The sequence below is a fragment of the Garra rufa genome, chromosome 6 (assembly GCF_049309525.1).
Source record: "Garra rufa chromosome 6, GarRuf1.0, whole genome shotgun sequence".
Taxonomy (NCBI): Eukaryota; Metazoa; Chordata; class Actinopteri; order Cypriniformes; family Cyprinidae; genus Garra; species Garra rufa.
Window position 1 is genome coordinate 55,825,752 of NC_133366.1, and position 18,093 is coordinate 55,843,844.

General features: G+C 35.9%; 1 protein-coding gene across 1 annotated transcript in view; it reads left to right on the forward strand.

Annotated features, from left to right (window-relative positions):
- LOC141337105 (uncharacterized) overlaps positions 1-18,093 on the forward strand; it is a 35,365-nt gene that overhangs the window by 862 nt on the left and 16,410 nt on the right. The window contains exons 2-34 of the mRNA XM_073842863.1: positions 1,058-1,164; positions 1,238-1,327; positions 3,117-3,235; positions 3,873-3,992; positions 4,070-4,151; positions 4,245-4,312; positions 4,397-4,471; positions 4,579-4,630; positions 5,470-5,557; positions 5,652-5,781; positions 5,863-5,982; positions 6,070-6,222; positions 6,300-6,447; positions 6,575-6,674; positions 7,180-7,539; positions 8,454-8,505; positions 8,607-8,795; positions 10,609-10,683; positions 10,778-10,846; positions 10,939-11,070; positions 11,153-11,330; positions 12,480-12,625; positions 12,714-13,007; positions 14,479-14,700; positions 14,777-14,935; positions 15,427-15,645; positions 15,983-16,078; positions 16,162-16,245; positions 16,327-16,620; positions 16,702-16,923; positions 17,448-17,516; positions 17,604-17,687; positions 17,777-17,932. Of these exons, the coding sequence (XP_073698964.1) occupies positions 1,058-1,164; positions 1,238-1,327; positions 3,117-3,235; positions 3,873-3,992; positions 4,070-4,151; positions 4,245-4,312; positions 4,397-4,471; positions 4,579-4,630; positions 5,470-5,557; positions 5,652-5,781; positions 5,863-5,982; positions 6,070-6,222; positions 6,300-6,447; positions 6,575-6,674; positions 7,180-7,539; positions 8,454-8,505; positions 8,607-8,795; positions 10,609-10,683; positions 10,778-10,846; positions 10,939-11,070; positions 11,153-11,330; positions 12,480-12,625; positions 12,714-13,007; positions 14,479-14,700; positions 14,777-14,935; positions 15,427-15,645; positions 15,983-16,078; positions 16,162-16,245; positions 16,327-16,620; positions 16,702-16,923; positions 17,448-17,516; positions 17,604-17,687; positions 17,777-17,932 (4,552 nt within the window). The remainder of the gene's footprint in view (positions 1-1,057; positions 1,165-1,237; positions 1,328-3,116; positions 3,236-3,872; positions 3,993-4,069; positions 4,152-4,244; positions 4,313-4,396; positions 4,472-4,578; positions 4,631-5,469; positions 5,558-5,651; positions 5,782-5,862; positions 5,983-6,069; positions 6,223-6,299; positions 6,448-6,574; positions 6,675-7,179; positions 7,540-8,453; positions 8,506-8,606; positions 8,796-10,608; positions 10,684-10,777; positions 10,847-10,938; positions 11,071-11,152; positions 11,331-12,479; positions 12,626-12,713; positions 13,008-14,478; positions 14,701-14,776; positions 14,936-15,426; positions 15,646-15,982; positions 16,079-16,161; positions 16,246-16,326; positions 16,621-16,701; positions 16,924-17,447; positions 17,517-17,603; positions 17,688-17,776; positions 17,933-18,093) is intronic.

Here is an 18,093-nt window from a genome sequence, read left to right on the forward strand (position 1 = left end):
TTTGGAAAACTTTACTTCACTACATTCCAAAGCATAATATCATACCTTTAACTGCACAATGTTTTATAAATAAAAGTTGTTTGTCTTACATTTAATACATAAGAACATTAAAAATGTAGTACTTTCTTGTACTCAAGTAAATCTTTGAATTACTTTTACTTGAGTAGAAGTAAGAAAGTATTAGATTTCTAATGTAATTAAGTATTCAATTTAATTTAATATGAAATGTAGTGCAGTAAAACATACAATATTATGCTTTGGAATGTTGTTAAAGTAAAGTTTTCTAAAGAAAAACACTGCTGAAGTACATGCACTGCAAAAAAGGCTTTTCTTGCTTAGATTTTTTGTCTTGTTTCCAGCCAAAATATCTAAAAATTCTTAAGAAGGATTTTCTAAATGAGTAAAAATCATTTTCTTGTATTCAGAAAAAACAAGTCAAAGTTAAGTGTGTTTTTGCTTGAAACAAGTTTAATAATCTGCCAATGGGGTAAACAAAATAACCGTGTTTTCTGTTTGAAATAAGATTTATTTTTCTTACCCCATTGGCAAATTATTTTGCTTGTTCTAAGCAAAAAAATCACTTAATTTTGGCTAGTTTTTTTTTTAATACGAGAAAATAATTTTTACTCGTCTAGAAAATCCATCTTGATTTAAGAGTTTTCAGATATTTTGGCTGGAAACAAGACAAAAAATCTAACAAAAGCATTTTTTGCAGTGTGACACTTGAAAAGTACTTTTACAGCAAAGTAAAAATACTTCACTACTGTCTGCCTCTGACAAAAATTCAACCCCAAAAGTGTGTTAGGTATGAAGGTGAAATTTACTTGAACAAGCAGTAATTCACAGGTAAAAAAGTAGTTATATCTTTTTAAAAAAATTATAAAAAGTAAACGTGTATTTTGAGAGTCTTAAAGCATTGTACAAAGCATTTCATACAAACTATGTCATTTTTAGAAATGTTTATGTATCTCATTTTCTGTGTTATGAGGGTTAATGTTCTGTTTCAAGTTGATTCTCAGCCCCAACAGTAATGTAATGATGATACGGATGATTTCAGAGAGGAATCTGAGAGTTCAGAGCCAGTGCAGCTCTTCTGGAGAGCCGACAGACAGGCCATCCATCAGCTGGATGAAGATGGAGCTCAGACCAAGAGCTACAGCTTCGGTGAGTCCAGCTTCAGCGGATCTTTACTGGCCGCTAGAGCGGAGCTTTATGTTCTGACCTTCTTGTTTTTCAGACCGTGTGTTCAGTGCTGAAGAGACCACCGCTCAGCTCTATCAGGACATTGCAAAACCACTGGTTGTGTCTGCAGTTGAAGGCTATAACGGTGAGTCCAGAAATCAAAATAGAGACAGAGCGCATTTAGACCACGTCCTCACCAGGGGGGAAAATCCAATGCTCTCCATTGACTTTGTATTGCGGGAAGCGGACTCCTGGTCATTTCTGACTTGTAACAAAAAACAGAACAAGGTCTAAAAGCTGCAATGAGACAAGGTGCACGGTAAACAAGTTTTTTATACGCTGTCGACCCAAAAAACAAGTGTTTAAGGACACAAATAGTTGTAGGTGTCAGGGTATTTTCAGGGTTTCCGCTGGGTCTTAAAAAGTCTTAAAAAGTCTAAAATTTAAAAATCAAAATTTTAGGCCTTAAAAAGTCTTAAATTCGCTGTTCTAGGTCTTAAATAATTTTACACAGGTCTTATTTTTCCGATGTCCATGTAACGCTACCTCTAATGCTCATTTAAATTCTCTTTCTGTTGTTTCCGTGGTGTTGTAGTTCTTTATTTCACTATTCCAAATATAATTTGCTGAATTTAAACTACAAATGAAACCAGCATGCAATAGCCAATCAGCTTTCTGTTATTGGCGCGAGTCTCTCTCGGATTGTACCGCAGAAGTCAAATGGATTTAATTTTTTAGCTATGAGGAAGTGCAAGTTTAGCGATACTGGGCTTGGAAAAACTGAATATAGGGCTTGACTAAGGCCAGTTGCTAACAACTGTAGATTTTTTTTCCCTCTGTGGAAGTTACTGCGTCTTCAGACAGAATCACAGTATTTATATAACATTTCTAATAAATATATTTATAAATCAATAAATGTATTTAAAACATTAATCTCACTTTTAATTTTGCAGTGTAAATTATGTAATCTCACTGCTAACAGACATTTAGAATTTATTGATAAATTCATAAAATAAATTTCAAAGGTACGCATACATTTCAAAAGTAAAAAAAAAAAAAAATCGCTTCAGAATTTTTTTTTTACATCAGATATTTCTAGTGGTACTTTTATGGGGTTATTTTGTGTGGAATAGTATCTGCTGATATGGAAAGTTCACTGTATGTCGTAGTAATAAATTTAATTTATGACAGCCATGAAATTTTGTTTACTTTTTACATTAAACACATTAAGTATCACATATGCATGTAATATAATATCTATTTCCATTACAGGTTTAGGTCTTAAATTTCATATAAAGTGGTATTAAAAAGGATTTAAAAAGTCTTAAATTTCACTTGTTCATATCTGCAGAAACCCTGATTTTGCATTGGGCCATTCAATTTGATCATTTCTCCATCAAAAGGAAGGCAAAAGAAAAAAGAGCACTGACAGACCAATATAATTTAGTTTCTCAATATATCTCCTTTTTTCAAGGTGGTGAGCAAATCCTTTAATATGGTTAAAAATAACGAATGTTTACCATCTCCGTTAATTTCCCTCCAGCGGGCGTAGTTCTCAGAGTAATAAGAGACATTGCGCTCTACATTTGTGTTCTTAAGCATTCGTTTTTTTAGGTTGACAGCTTATAAAAATGTAGTTTTGTGTTTTTTAGCTTGTTTACTGTACACCTTTTCTCATGGCAGCTTTTAGACATTGTTCTGATTATTGTTATAAGTCAGAAATGGCAAGAAGGCAGCTTCCCTCAATACAAAGCCAATGGAGAGCGTTGGATTGTTTTCCCCTCCAGTGGGTGTGGTTTTCAGATTATGATTATGATAATTACAACTTATTCTGACAGGTACTATGAACACAATGTACATAGATATGTTTTGGACTTATGTGTTTAATTTGCTCAATCTGTGTTCATTCTTAAAGCATACTCTCTCTTTTTCAGGCACGATATTTGCCTATGGACAGACATCTTCCGGAAAGACCTTCAGCATGATGGGAAGTGAGCATAACCCTGGAGTGATTCCTCTCGCCATGGCTGACGTCTTCAAATCTATTAAAAGTGTAAGTGTTTGCAAATCTTCCTGGTGTCAGCTCAGAACAAAACTTCTGTGACACAACAGTTCAGTTCTGAGCTCTTCCTTCAGATGAATCATTTTAAAGTGAATACACTGCAAAAATGCTTTTCTTACTTAGGTTTTTTGTCTTGTTTTCATCCAAAATATTACAAAATTCTTAATTCAAGAAGGATTTAAAAATGTTCTCGTTTTCAGAAAAAACAAGTCAGTATTAAGTGTGTTTGCTTGGAACAAAGCAAAATAATCTACCAATGGGGTAAGCAAAAAAAAAAAAAGTCTTATTTCAAACAGAAAATAAGATAATTTTTCTTACCCCATTGGCAGATTATTTTGCTTGGTTTAAGCCAAAACACACTTAATTTTGACTTGTTTTTTCTGAAAACGAGAACATTTTTAAATCCTTCTTGAATTAAGAATTTTTAGATATTTTGGCTGGAAACGAGACAAAAAATCTAAGTAAGAAAAGCTTTTTTTGCAGTGTAACGGTTACCTCAGTGTTTTCTCTTTACGAATGATTAAAGAAATCGTTGATCTAAATGCAAACTTTCATATTTCTTTATATATTTCTTTTTCATTCTGTATTGGTAAAATAAACCATAGTTGTATTTCTTTGCGCTTTTCAGTTTCCAAAGAAGGAGTTTCTCCTGCGTGTCAGCTATATGGAAATCTACAATGAAACGGTCACAGATTTGCTCTGCGATAAATGGAAAAGGAAACCCCTGGAAATTCGTGAAGGAAACTACGTAAGCTGTTTGTCTTTTTATTTTACTCGTACTGCGATTGTGGGTTTCGGCTCTTAACTGGTCGATCGCGTCCACAGAAAAACGTGTATGTGGCTGATCTGACGGAAGAGCTGGTGACGTCTCCGGAACAAGCCCTGTCCTGGATCACCAAAGGAGAAAGTAAAGCTGCTTTGACTGCATCACTCACTCATCTTTCATTTTATTTATATTTTTTGGTATACTGTAAAACTATAAATCATTTTATTCATACAGAAAACAGGCATTATGGAAAAACGAAAATGAACCAGCGTAGCAGCCGCTCCCACACCATTTTTCGGATGGTAAGAAGCGCAATGAACTGAAGTGTTTGGAGTCTGATTTTAAGATTCATCTCTGAAGTGTCTTGTTTATTTTGTCCATGTCAGATCTTGGAGAGCCGAGAGACAAGTGACCCGGCGTCTGGTGAAAACGCAGATGGAGCCATTATAGTGTCACACCTGGTGAGTTCAAAACAAACCAGGAACCGTCTGTGATTCCTTTCACCAATTTCATTTAGTTTAGATGAGCAGAAATTGTTTGGCTGATTGTTTGTTTTCTGTTCCTGTAGAACTTGGTGGATCTCGCTGGTGCTGAACGAGCAAGTCAAACCGGAGCGGAGGGTAAATATTTGTGCCTGAGTCTATTGCTTGTTAGTTTTTTGTTTTGCTTTGCTTTGCTTTGTTTGTTTGTTTTTGACCGATTCCATTTATTTATATATTGTATTAATTTTTTAAATATATAATAAGGTTTCCTTGGTGACTTCTAGCTATTTATTCCAAAAGAAATGGACTTCATTTGAGTCTAAGTGGTCATTAAAAATGTCACACTTTGACCAACCATAGGAAATTACACTGCAAAAAATGATTTTCTTACTTAGATTTTGTCATGTTTCCAGCCAAAATACATAAAAAATTCTTAAGTCCAGAAGGATTTTCTAGACGAGAAATAATGGTCTTGTTTTCAGAAAAAAACAATTTAAAATTAAGTGTTTTTGCTTGAAACAATTAAAATAATCTGCCAATGGGGTATGAAAAATAATCTTGTTTTCTGTTTCAAAAATTTTTTTTTTTTGCTTACCCGATTGGCAAATAGTTTTTACTTAAACTTAATTTTGACCTTTTTTTTTTTTGACAGTTGTTACTTGTCTAGAAAATCCTACTAGATTTAAAGATTTTTTAGATATTTTGGCTGGAACAAGACAAAAAAAATCTAAGTAAGAAGAGCAGTGTAAATCATTTTTTCTTTTTAAAATATGCATTGAATGAAATCTGTATATTATCCATAAGGGTAAAAACACAAATGGAGTGAGACCATAAAAAAATGCTTCAAATTAATTTAAAAAGAAATGTCTAAGTGAATATCCAAATGTATAAAATTTAGAACTGTTTCTCAGCAGGTAGTTGCGTTCAACTATTTAATTTTTTTGGTCTGTTTAAACCTCTTTCATTCCTTCTTTCAGGAACCCGTTTTAAAGAAGGGTGCAACATAAACCGCAGTTTATTCACACTGGGTCAAGTCATTAAGAAATTATCTGATGAGAGTCAGAAGTGAGTCGTTTCACAACTTCCAGTGTATAGTTTTACCATCACCGAATCTGTTTTTGCTCTAACTATAGTGTGTTGTTTCTTTTCCATCCAAAAGGGGCTTCTTGAATTACAGAGACAGTAAACTCACCCGAATCCTTCAGAACTCTTTGGGTGGCAATGCCAAAACTGTCATTATTTGCACCATCACCCCAGCCACTGTCGACGAGACCGTCAGCACCTTACAGGTACGAGAGAAGACCCTCTGTTATTCCTGATCCGGATCGATATGAGTAGATGTGCTGAATTTGTTTTTGCTGTTGTTAAAGTTTGCTAGTGCCGCAAAGCGCATGAAGAACGACCCTCACGTCACAGAGGTCTCTGATGAAGGAGCTCTCTTGAGAAGATACCGCAATGAGATCGTTGATCTCAAACGGCGTCTACTAGAGGTGAAGATGCGTTTCACTTCTTTGATCATCCAGTAATGACATAACCCATCATCTCCTCACCCGATTGTTCTCCATCTGGTTTCTCAGGTTTCCTCTGTCACACAAACAACTGATACCGAGCGACAGTCCCTATGCCAGCTTCTGCAGGAGAAAGACCAGCTCCAGAGAGAGCAGGAAGACAGGATCAAGAACTTAACCAAGCTACTAGTTACTTCCTCAAATGTCGCCCTAGTCCCTAAGGTAAGACTAGATTTAACACTAGTAAACCTCAGTGCTGGGGAAGTCTGTGGATCTGATCGTTGTGTTTGAATGTAAAGGTTCCCAAGAGGAGAGTGACGTGGGGAGGGAAACTTTTGAGATCTGCTCATCTTCTGAATGAAGATCTCGCTCCAACAGACATGAGCTTTGCAGAGCCATACATCAAGAAGAGAAGAGCTGACTTCTCTCTGGCTGATGTGGGAGAGGGTATGACTGGAATGGAAATTGATAAAAATGATACTGCAGTAGCTGTAAAAATGAGCTTGTAAATGTTCTGTTACACCAGATAAAGATGATGCAATTGTTCAGTTTTAATGTTTTTCTTTTTGTCCAGAAATGGATGAGTTTGACAGTCGATTTGACTTCACTGGTCTGGAGGAACCCAATATGGAAATGGAGATGAGCAACATCACTGTCCGCAGCTCCTCTGAAGGGTGAGGACACTTCTGTCTCAGAACTGCTTTTACGTTCTAAATAGGCCGTCTTCATTTCACACACTATAGAAAATGCTTTTCTTAGAATTTTTTTTTTTTTTGTCTTTTTTTCCAGCCAAAATATCTAAACATTTTTAAATCAAAAAGGATTTTTTTTTTTCTTTTTTTTCTTTTTTTTTTCATAAAAAACAAGTGAAAATTGAGTGCGTTTTTGCTTGAAACAAGCAAAATAATCTGCCAATAGGGTAAGAAAAATAATCTTGTTTTCGGTTTCAAATGAGATTTTTTTTTTTTTTTTTTTGCTTACGCCGTTGGCAGATTATTTTGCTTCTTTCAAGCAAAAACGCACAATTTTCACTTGTTTTTTATGAAAAAATAAAAAATAAGTGATTTAAAAATGTATAGATATTTTGGTTGGAAACAAGACAAAATAACCTAACTTTGCAGTGCTCACAAATTCACATTTCTGTTTTGTTTGTTTTTTCTTTTCCCTCTCTATGTTCAGGAGTCATTTCTTTGACTCGCCTCGAGCGAACGAGCTGACATTGAAGGTGGCATCTCTAGAACAACAGTTGGAAGCAGAGACTCAGAGCAAACAGAGAGCAGAGGAGATGAGTGCTGAACTCCAGCTGAAGATCTCTGAGCTGCAGAAGAAGCTGGAGGCTCAAGCCGCACCATCAGAGGAGGAGAAGACCGTCTCTGAGCTGGAGAAACAGATGGAGGAGCTGCAGAATCGACTAGAGACGGAGGTTCAGGAGAGACAGAAAGCTGAGGAGAAAATCTCCTCACTGGAACTGAAGGTGGCAGAGCTGGAGAAACCTTCAGAAGCTCTCCTGCGCTCACAGCACATGAGTGAACAGGTACAGTCAACTCCTGTTATATTTGAGGTTGAACCAGGGTTTATACAAGGTGTAAGTGAAGTTAAGGTCTGGAAAAGGTGCCTGAAAAGTGCTTAAATTATTGAAAGCTGCTGTATCTATAAAATAAGTGTTTAATTTTTTTAATAAGCACATATCTTTTCACGCAAAAACTGAATTTGTGAGTCATTTTGCGAATTGAATGATTCAAATCATTAGTCCTAGTCTAAATAGAATGATTTGCTATATGCATAGTTATGATCTAAGTCAAATAATTTGCGCTTGGAGTCCTGATCTGAAATGATAGTTCACAAATCATTATTTAGATCAGGACTTAAAAATAGAGCGTGGACCTAAAAATAACCATTGGGGAATGTTCTCTGTTAATTTTTATTTTTTATTTTTTGCAAATCTTTTGCTTTAAAAGATTTAGGATCCGCATTCTGAACTAATTTAGTTAAAGACTTTGGAGTGCGTATGCCAAATCGTTGTGTTTTCAGGATTTTGTGAATTGAGGATTTTTTTTTTTTCTTAAACGGTAGAAAACATCACACACTTAAGACAATACAGTTATAAAAACAAAACAAAGAAAGAAGTATACACACATACAAAAATTAGCCATAGTTATACTATATTAAAAGTGTAGTATACTTTAGTAGTAATATTTTCCATGTGCTTCACTTTATTTTTGCAGTTTTGTTTTATTACTATATATTTTTATTCATCTTTGAAGACATTGTTTGATAACTGTGATCTCTGTTTGAAGTCCTTGAAAATCAAAAAAGTAGTACTTGAAAAATCCTTAAATTCTGGAATTTCATTTTACAGTATCTATACGAATATTGGACATTTTATGGGTTTTTAAAACTTTCTCTTTCTGACCATGATTGTTGATTAAAATTGTGTTGTGTTTTCAGCTGAGAAAAGATCTGGAAGAGGCCATTCAACTGTGTGAGGCTGTCGGATTTGAGAAGGTAAGTGCAACATCCTGCTTTTTTTTTTTTTCTTTTTTTTGGAAATCATGTTACAGTAGTAAAATGTGTTTTGAATGCCTTTTTTAAATTATTTTGTAAAGGATGCTGTCATTGCTGAGCGAGACCTGATCAAACACACGCTTCAGCTGGTAAATGAAGATCTGGAGAGTTTGAAGGCAGAGAAAGACTCACTTCAGAAAGATAAGAACGCTCTGCAGAAGGACATCGATGAGAGGAGAGATGCTGATGAATTTGAGAAACTGGAGCAGGAGAGCAAGAGGGAGTATGAGGTGATCAGAGTTTTGTGATCATGTGTGCAGTTTACCACATATATATGGAAGTATTGCTTTGATTAATGTTTTCTTTCTTCCACTGGCAGCTCATACCCAACTAACAATTTTTGGTTTCCAGAATGTTAGTTTATGGTTTGTTTTTGGTTAGCCAGGAAAGTTTTCTTGATGTTCCCAGAATGTTATGCTAACATAACTTGTTAGATTTAGTTTTTTAGAACGTTATTCTAATGTTCCCCTAATGTTATTAATGTTCCCAGAATGTTAGTTTTTGGTTCCCAGAACGTTATTTTGTTAGGTTTGTTTTGGTTAGCCAAGAAAACTTTTCTTAAAGTCCCCCTGAAATCAAAATTAAAGTTTTTTGGCTTTTAGTATGAATATATTAGCCTTAAGGTGATCTATAAGCTAGTGTGCTGCAAAACAAAGACAAAATTCGCGTTTACAAGATATGGGCATTCAAAACTTACAGTCTCGTCACTTCCGCCAATATGAATCAAGGATTTGGATGATATCACCGTGCACTTCAGTTTCTCATCAAACATTCTGTCCAATCAAATGCTCTCTAGAGTCCGTAGTGTCCCGCCCCCTACACAGAGACGCGGAGCAGATCATAAGCGCTCATATGTGCGGTCGGCATGTATTAAACTACACAGCCTCAGCATAATAATGATCACTGTTTCGTTTTAGCAAGTTTCATATTGAATTTGTGGGGTAATTTATTAGTCTGTGGCTGTCATAAGCTTACAAATGCGGCTTTACCGAGCTCAACGGCTCTTGCCGGAGCAGATATCAATGGAACGCTATTGGCTATTCAAAATTAGTGGGCGGGGCTGGGCGATATGTTTTTGTTTCAGTTAAAAGTACGTCACCACATAGAATAACGCTGCGTGTTTCAAGGCACTTCAGTGGACCTTTAACAGACAAAGAACGTTATTTTAACGTTCCTTTAACATTATTATAGCATTTCCCTACCCTCTTTACTTCAACATGAGCACTCCGCCGTACGTCAGTAATCATCCAGCACAATCACCACCCAGTAAAGAATAAGTGGTATGGAAATTATCTGTATGGATGCCTAATCAGTATTATAAAACCATATCTTGTTTTTATCCATTGTTTTATTTAATAAAAATAATCTGAGCACATCAACCATAATACATAAGATTAAATGATTAAATCAGTCCATTATGGGGTACCCAGATTTTACATTTGCTCAGCACCAAATAAAAATGCACAACGTAACACAACGTATGGTTTATAAAATATGATATTTATTCATAGATAAAAAAAAAAAAAAAAAAAAAGAATAAATTACTTGAAGTAGGAGTAATTCAGAACATTCATGTGAAATTTCAGTTTCAGAATTTTCAGTTATTTTTAGGTTATTTTTTAAACAACCACTCTGCATCGTTCTGGGAATGTTATTTTATGGTTGCAAAAAAAAACTAAACTAAAAATAACCATTAGGGAAAGTTCTATGTAAATTATTATTATTTTTATTATTATTTTTTTTTTTAAACAACCACTAGGCAACGTTCTGGAAATGTTATTATTTTTTTTTTTTTGGTTGCAAAAAATGAACCTAAAAATAACCATTTGACAATGTTCTCTATAAGTTATTTTTTGTTTAATACCACCATGCAACATTCTTGGAACGTTATTTCATCGTTGCAAAAACTACCTAAAAAGAATGTTCCCCTAATGTTAGTGTTTGGTTTCCAAAAAAAATAACCAAATGGGAACCAAAAATTAACATTAGGGGAATGTTCTGTGTTTGCTGGGTTATAAGCTATTTTAATTTCTCTCCTCATAGAGAGAACTGGAGGCTGAAAACTCCAAACTGCAGCAGGAGTTAAAACAATCGGAAGACATGATCCAAAAGCTGCAGGTCCGTTCACTTTGTTTGTCATGTAGATGTGCTCAGAGCTGCTCAAGTCCAAACTGTAAATGTGATATGATCATCTCACTGCTGTTCTCCATAGGCTGAGCTGGCGACAATGTCATCAGAGCTGCAGAAGAAGACGGACCTGACCACTGAGCTTCAGAGTTTTGTACGTTCGGGTTGTGTAATGTGGGTTTTTAGTGACTGATGCTGTTCTGTATTGTTGGTCACACATTCATTTTGCTCTACTTCATTGTGCAGAGTGACAAGGATCTTGTCCAGGAAGTGACACGTCTCCGCCGCTCTCTTGATGATGCAGAGTGTCTCAGTTTGGACACCAAGAAAGAATGGGCCTTCCTGCGGAGCGAGAACATCTCACTTAAAGAGAGAGACGTGAGTAGCGGATGGTTGAGGATAGGACAGATGAGGGTGTGTGTCATGAAGAGTGATTTATGCAACTCTGTGTTTGACTCAGGCAACCCTGACTACAGACTATGAGAAGATGGAAACTGAGGTGAAGACGCTTCAGAACAAACTAGAGCAGGAGAAGTCTCGCTTCAAGAAGATGCAAACGGATCTTCAAAAAGAACTAATGGGAGCCTTCGATGAGAACACCAAACTGACTTCTTTGATGGACGGAAAAGTGCCAAAAAGTAGGTGAAGAACCATAAGAAAGCATACAGAGGGACTTTGTGATATGAAGTCAAAATCGAATCTAAACTGAATATATATGCACTTGAAATTCATGTTTCTGGTTAAACTGAAGGTGAATAGGGTAAAAAAAATAGTTGATTGACTACATTGATAATTGCAAAATATTTTGTGTATTACAAGTTTCTAAAATGTTAGGTTTTAATATGCAAGTAAGGCATTATTTAATGAAATATGCACTAGTTTGCATTTGTAGTACAAAAAAATTTAAACAGTGGATGCAGTCAGTTTCACAATTCTTGTTTAATTTTTTTGACAGAGTCAAATGTTTTTACAGAAGGAATTTTTTTTTTTGTCACTTTATAATTCAGAAAATACTTAGAACAGGCAGAAAACTGTTTTTTTGTTTGTTTGTTTGTTTGTTTGTTTGTTTGTTTTTTTACAGTTTTTTTTGGGGGGGGGGGGGGATAAAATGTTGTATAAAATCAAGCAAATTATATATGAACAAATTCCTCTGTAAAAACCTTCAGAATATAGACAGGAATAAAAATGTAATGTTTGGTGTAAGCGCTACTGAAGAAGTGGAGATTTATGGCTCAGTGTAGGAGAAAAAAAATATTTTGAGAAAACAGCCTTAAAAAATATATTGTAATTGATAATCTATTAACACAAATAGCTAAAATGCTCTTAAAGAAACACTTAACAGTGTCTTTAGGATGTTTTCTTTCCACTAGTCTGAAAAAACACTTAATGAAAAACCAAAAAGCCCAAAATCTGAAACTTGACAGGTGCATGAAAAAAGTGTTTTTTCCTGCAGTGTCTGCCCTTAAAAGGGTTGTTTTCTCGCTAATTCTGTTGCTGTTTACTAAACTTCTGGGGGGTGTTCCATAAAACAAGTTTACCAAATAAGCCAGGCTTATTTCAGTTAGTCTGACTTATTGTCACTTGATTTGGCTCAAAATAAGTCAGACTAACTGAAATAAGCCTGACTTACTTGGTAAACTTGTTTTATGGAACACCCCCCTGGTAAAATTTGTTTTGTTTTGTTTATTAGTTTTCAAGCTTAAAAACACATAGAAACTGTAAAGCTAGTTATTATAATGCTTTATGTAATTTAACAAACTTGTTACTTTTTGTTCCTTTATTTACAGATCTGACTGATAATCTTGTGTTGGAGAAAACAGTGTGTGACTTGCGTAAGGAGCTTGATCAAAGCCACGAGAAGGAGCAATGTCTGCAGAGTAAGATGGAGGAGTTTGAGACACTTCCTGTCAAAGTGGATGAGTTACAGAGACAGGTTTGAGGAACTGCATTACATCATGTCTAGCTTTCTTTGTTTTTGTATCTACACGGCTAAATCTCATCCATTATTTATTTTTTCTCAGGTGTGCGGTCTGTCAGAAGAGCTGTGTTCTGTTAGAGAGGAGAGAGACTCTTTGATATCCGCTCAGTCCAGTTTGAATGAAGACCATCAGAGACTGAAAGATGAGATGTCTGCAGCTCAGGATCAGCTGCTGAAGATGGAGAGCGATCTGGTTGATGCTCAGCTGAAAGAAGCAGAACTGACCCAACAGCTCACAGAGACGTCAGAACAGCTCCAGAGCATCCAGACGGATCTCCAGCACGTCACGCAGGAGAACAGCACACTGCTCGCATCATTAGAGGAGGCCACACAGAAGGTCTGTTCACACTTCACACTACACACATATTTACTAACCACTGTTGTAGAATAAACAATGTCCTTTTCAAAATTGTCAAAGCTCAAGAAGCAGAGTTCCAGATGTCAATATGAGACATTTCTGGAATATCAGGGAATTTTAAAAAGTCTATTCCAGACATTGAAAGTCAGGGAATTTTAATTTTTTTATTGATCAAAGGCATAGAATATCAGGGATTTTTTTTGTTTGTTGCTTTAAATTTAATTTCCATTTATCAAAATGTAATTTTTTCTATACTGTATTTCACACATTTGCCTATTTTTATGGTTAGGCTTTTTCAGGCTATACCTTATAATTAAGGCAAACATGTCAGGAAAATGTAAATTTCAAGAGCTTTGGCTACAAAATGACCACTTCAAAGACTGGGTGTTAAAAGTAGACGATAGATGAACGATGAACTTGATTACAAACAGAAAATCCTTTAGAGCGTTTAACCCCTGAAACATAAACATAAATGTGACCCTGGACCACAAAACCAGTCATAAGGTTAAATTTTACAAAACTGAGATATATACATCATATGAAAGCTGAATAAATAAGCTTTCTATTGATATATGGTTTGTTAGGATAGGACAATATTTGGCCGAGATTAATCTATTGGAAAATCTGGAATCTGAGGGCGCAAAAAAAATCACAATACTGAGAAAATTACCTCTAAAGTTGTCCAAATTAAGTTCTTAACAATGCATATTACTAATCAAAAATTACATTTTGATAGGTTTACAGTAGGAATTTTATAAAAAATCTTCATGGAACATGATCTTTACTTAATTTCCTAATGATTTTTGACATAAAAGAAAAATCAATAATTTTGACCCATACAATGTATTTTTGGCTATTGCTACAAATATACCCCAGCGACTTAAGACTGGTTTTGTGGTCCAGGATCACAAATTAATTTCTGTAGAAATGGTACAGAAAAATATCTAAATGCATATAATGGGTAAAAGCAAAAAAGTAGTGTATGTGTGTTTTGTACTAAAAAGTAAATGAACAAGTAAATAATGCTTCAAATGGATGGATCTGTTTATTATAGGTCATGGAAATTCAGCTATTTAGTCAGTGAAAGTCAGGGAATTTGACATTTGGCTTAGAGTGGGAACAGAGCAACCATGGGCCATTCGTCATACTTGTTTGTGCCATCATTGTCTGAAGTCCCCTAAAGTTCTCTCTGGTTCATTGGTGCTGCCAAATGAACAGAGTTCAAATAAAACTCAGTCTGTATTAGGTCATCCAATGCTGAAGCAATCATCATATTGATCAGTATATTGATTATAATTTAATTTAATTATATTAAATTATATAGTTCATATTTGTAAATAAAATATCACAACACCACCAGCATGAGTGATTATTATTAATCTTCTTTTTTTTTTTTTCTTCTTTTTTTTTTTTTTTTTTTTTTTTTTTTTTTTTTTTTTTACCGTGTCAGTCAGAGCAGTTGAGTGCAGAGCTGGAGTCGGTTTGCGCTGAGAGAGATGGGCTTCTGTCTGAGAAGATGGAGGAAGTTGAGAGCAACCCGGAGGAGATGGAGAAACTACGAAATGCTCTCAGCTCAATAACTGAAGAACGAGAACAGCTCCAAGAGATTCTGCAGGGCCTGAGAGACGAGAGAGATGAGCTCAAGAGGGACATGGAGGAAAATGTGGAGATGGTGAGTGCTTGTTTTTTCACCATTATGATCTTAATGACATCAGACTCTTTTAAACCCTTTGTTTTATGCGCTGCAGATGATTGAGACTCAAGCTGAACTGAGAGATGCTCAGGAGAAGGTGAAGGAACTTCAGGGAAAACTACATAACTTAGAGTCACAGAGCGTTCAGATGGTCGACCAACATGAGGACCAGAAGAACGGTGAAGATGGACAGCTGGAGAAACTACAAGAGCAGGTGGCTGAGCAGTTTGACATGCGTGACTCTGGAGCACAAAACCAGTCTGAAGTAGCATGGCTATATTTGTAGCAATAGCCAGAAGTACGTTGTATGGGCCAAAATGATTGATTTTTCTTTTATGGCAAAAAAATCATTAGGGTATTAAGTAAAGATCCTGTTCCATGAAGATATTTAGTAAATTTCTGATATCAAAACTTCATTTTTGATTAGTAATATGCATTTCTAAGAACTTCATTTCGATTTTTCTCAATATTTTTTTTTTTTTTTTTTGCATCTTCAGATTCTAGATTTTCAAATAGCTGAAATCTCAGATCCTAATAAACCATACATCAATGGAAAGCTTATTTTTAAATCTCAGTTAAAAAAAACTGACCCTTATGACTGGTTTTGTGGTCCATGGTCACACAGAATTCTCCTGTAGAATGTGAAGTTACATCTGTTTTCAGTAATTTTAATGCTCAGTATTAAAGTGTTGTGTTTATTTGCAGATAAAGCAGCTGACAGAAGAGCTCAGCGCTGCTCTTGGTGAGAAGGAGCATCTGCTGTCTGAGAGATCAGACCATCATGAGCAGTCGGACGTGATGGAGAAGACGAAAGCAGATGTCACAACTTTAACAGAAGAGAGAGATCAACTTCAGGAGAAACTACAGCAGCTCGAGAACGACAATATTCAGATGAAAACACATCTGGAAGAGAAAAATGAGATGGTGAGAAAAGAATTATAATCACTCTGAACACCAACGCATGTATGAGACATTTATTCAAATACTCTCCAGGTCACATTTTGTGCAAAACCAAAAGAATAATAATTTTTTCTATATTTTAATATCATGTGTCCATACATTTATCTTTAGTTTAATAATTCTCATTCTAGCTAATGATTCGCATGAGATATTCAGGACTTTGTATTGCTGTCATTTCTTAATGTTTTCTCATTTCAATCTGCATGAATTGACTATAACAAAAGTATTTTAGATTATAGACAACCGTTTTGGTGTATTGTGCAAGTAAATCCACTGAATTCTGTAATGCATTTGGTTTCAGATTCTGCAGATTCAGTCTGAGTTACAAGAACAGCAGCAGCGTTTGAACCAAGAACAACCAGATTCAACTGAGGAGAGCAATGCTCAGATTCAGCAGGTTTGTGACTGACTTTTTCTTCTAAATGACTGTTATTGTGCAGTTTAATCACTTTGTTCCTAATGGTGTACCTTGTTATGCAGATCCAGACACTAAAGGAAGAGCTTGAGACTTTATTAGAGCAAAAGAACCAGCTGACATTGAACCTTCAAGAGACATCTCAACAGGTGGGACATCATCTGGAGATCTGAAACTAGTTGCATGTGATGTCGGTCATAAACCCTGTGAATATATTTGCTGTTTCTCAGGTGTGCGGTCTGTCAGAAGAGCTGTGTTCTGTTAGAGAGGAGAGAGACTCTTTGATATCCGCTCAGTCCAGTTTGAATGAAGACCATCAGAGACTGAAAGACGAGATGTCTGCAGCTCAGGATCAGCTGCTGAAGATGGAGAGCGATCTGGTTGATGCTCAGCTGAAGGAAGCAGAACTGACCCAACAGCTCACAGAGACGTCAGAACAGCTCCAGAGCATCCAGACGGATCTCCAGCACGTCACGCAGGAGAACAGCACACTGCTCGCATCATTAGAGGAGGCCACACAGAAGGTCTGTTCACACTTTACACTACGCACAGTCCCACTAATCATATGCACGAGTGATTTTAACCCTGTTTTATGACTGTGTCAGTCGGCGCAGTTGAGCACAGAGCTGGAGTCTGTTCATGCTGAGAGGGGTGTGCTTCTGTCTGAGAAGATGGAGGAAGTTCAAAGCGACCCGGGTGAGATGGAGAAGCTGAGACACGCTATCAGCTCAATAACTGAAGAGCGAGAACAGCTCCAAGAGATTGTCCAGGGCCTGAGAGAAGAGAGAGACCAGCTCAAGAGGGACCTTGAAGACACTAATGGGATGGTAAATGCTGAATTCAGCTGTTGAGGTTTTATTTTAGTATATGTGACCCTGGAGCACAAAACCAGTCTTAAGTCGCTGGGGTATATTTGTAGCAATAGCCAAAAATACATTGCATGGGTCAAAATTATTGATTTTTCTTTTATGCCAAAAATCATTAGGAAATTAAGTAAAGATCATGTTCCATGAAGATTTTTTGTAAAATTCCTACTGTAAATATATCAAAATGTAATTTTTGATTAGTAATGTGCATTGTTAAGAACCTAATTTGGACAACTTTAAAGGAGATTTTCTCAGTATTTTGATTTTTTTTGCACCCTCAGATTCCTAATTTTCAAATAGATGTATCTCGGCCAAATATTGTCCTATCCTAACAAACCATACATCAATAGAAAGCTTATTTATTGAGCTTTCACAGGATGTATACATCTCAGTTTTGTAAAATTTAACCTTATGACTGGTTTTGTGGTCCAGGGTCACATATAAAGTAAGGTGAGTGTTTGTTTATATAGGAAGTGTTTTCTCAGCTTATGCAGGTTCAGCAGGAACGCAGCGGCCCACAGCTGGAGACACAGCATGATGAACAACTCCAGCAGGTAATCAGAGACCTTCACAAGCGATGATTTGGAGCACATCAGATGCTGATGATCGTTAGTTTTTATACTGTGTGAATTCTCTTACAGATGCAGCAGCTTAAAGAGGAGCTGGACGCTGTGAATGAAGAGAAGAACCAGTTAAAATCTGATCTGCAGGAGAATGTCGAAATGGTGAGATTTGAAGTGGTTTCAAAGGATTTTGAGAAATGGAGCAACTAATTAAGTGTCTAATTAAACACGTTTTTTTTTTTCAAACGCAGATGATTGAAAATCAAGAGGAGTTGAGAGGAGCTCTTGAGAAGGTGAAAGATCTTCAGAACACTGTACAAGAGCTGGAGTCTCAGCGATCGATCATAGAGTCTAAAATCCAGGACTCTGAAAACACATCTCAGCAGCTGCAGGAGCTTCAGGATCAGGTAGATCATGTGAACGATTTATATAAGGATTATCTGTAAATTCTGAAAGTGAGTTAATGTACTCACCCCCTTGTCATTCAAGATGTTCATGTCTTTCTTTCTTCAGTTGTAAAGAAAATGTTTTTTGAGGAAAATGTTTCAGGAATGTTCTCCATATGGTG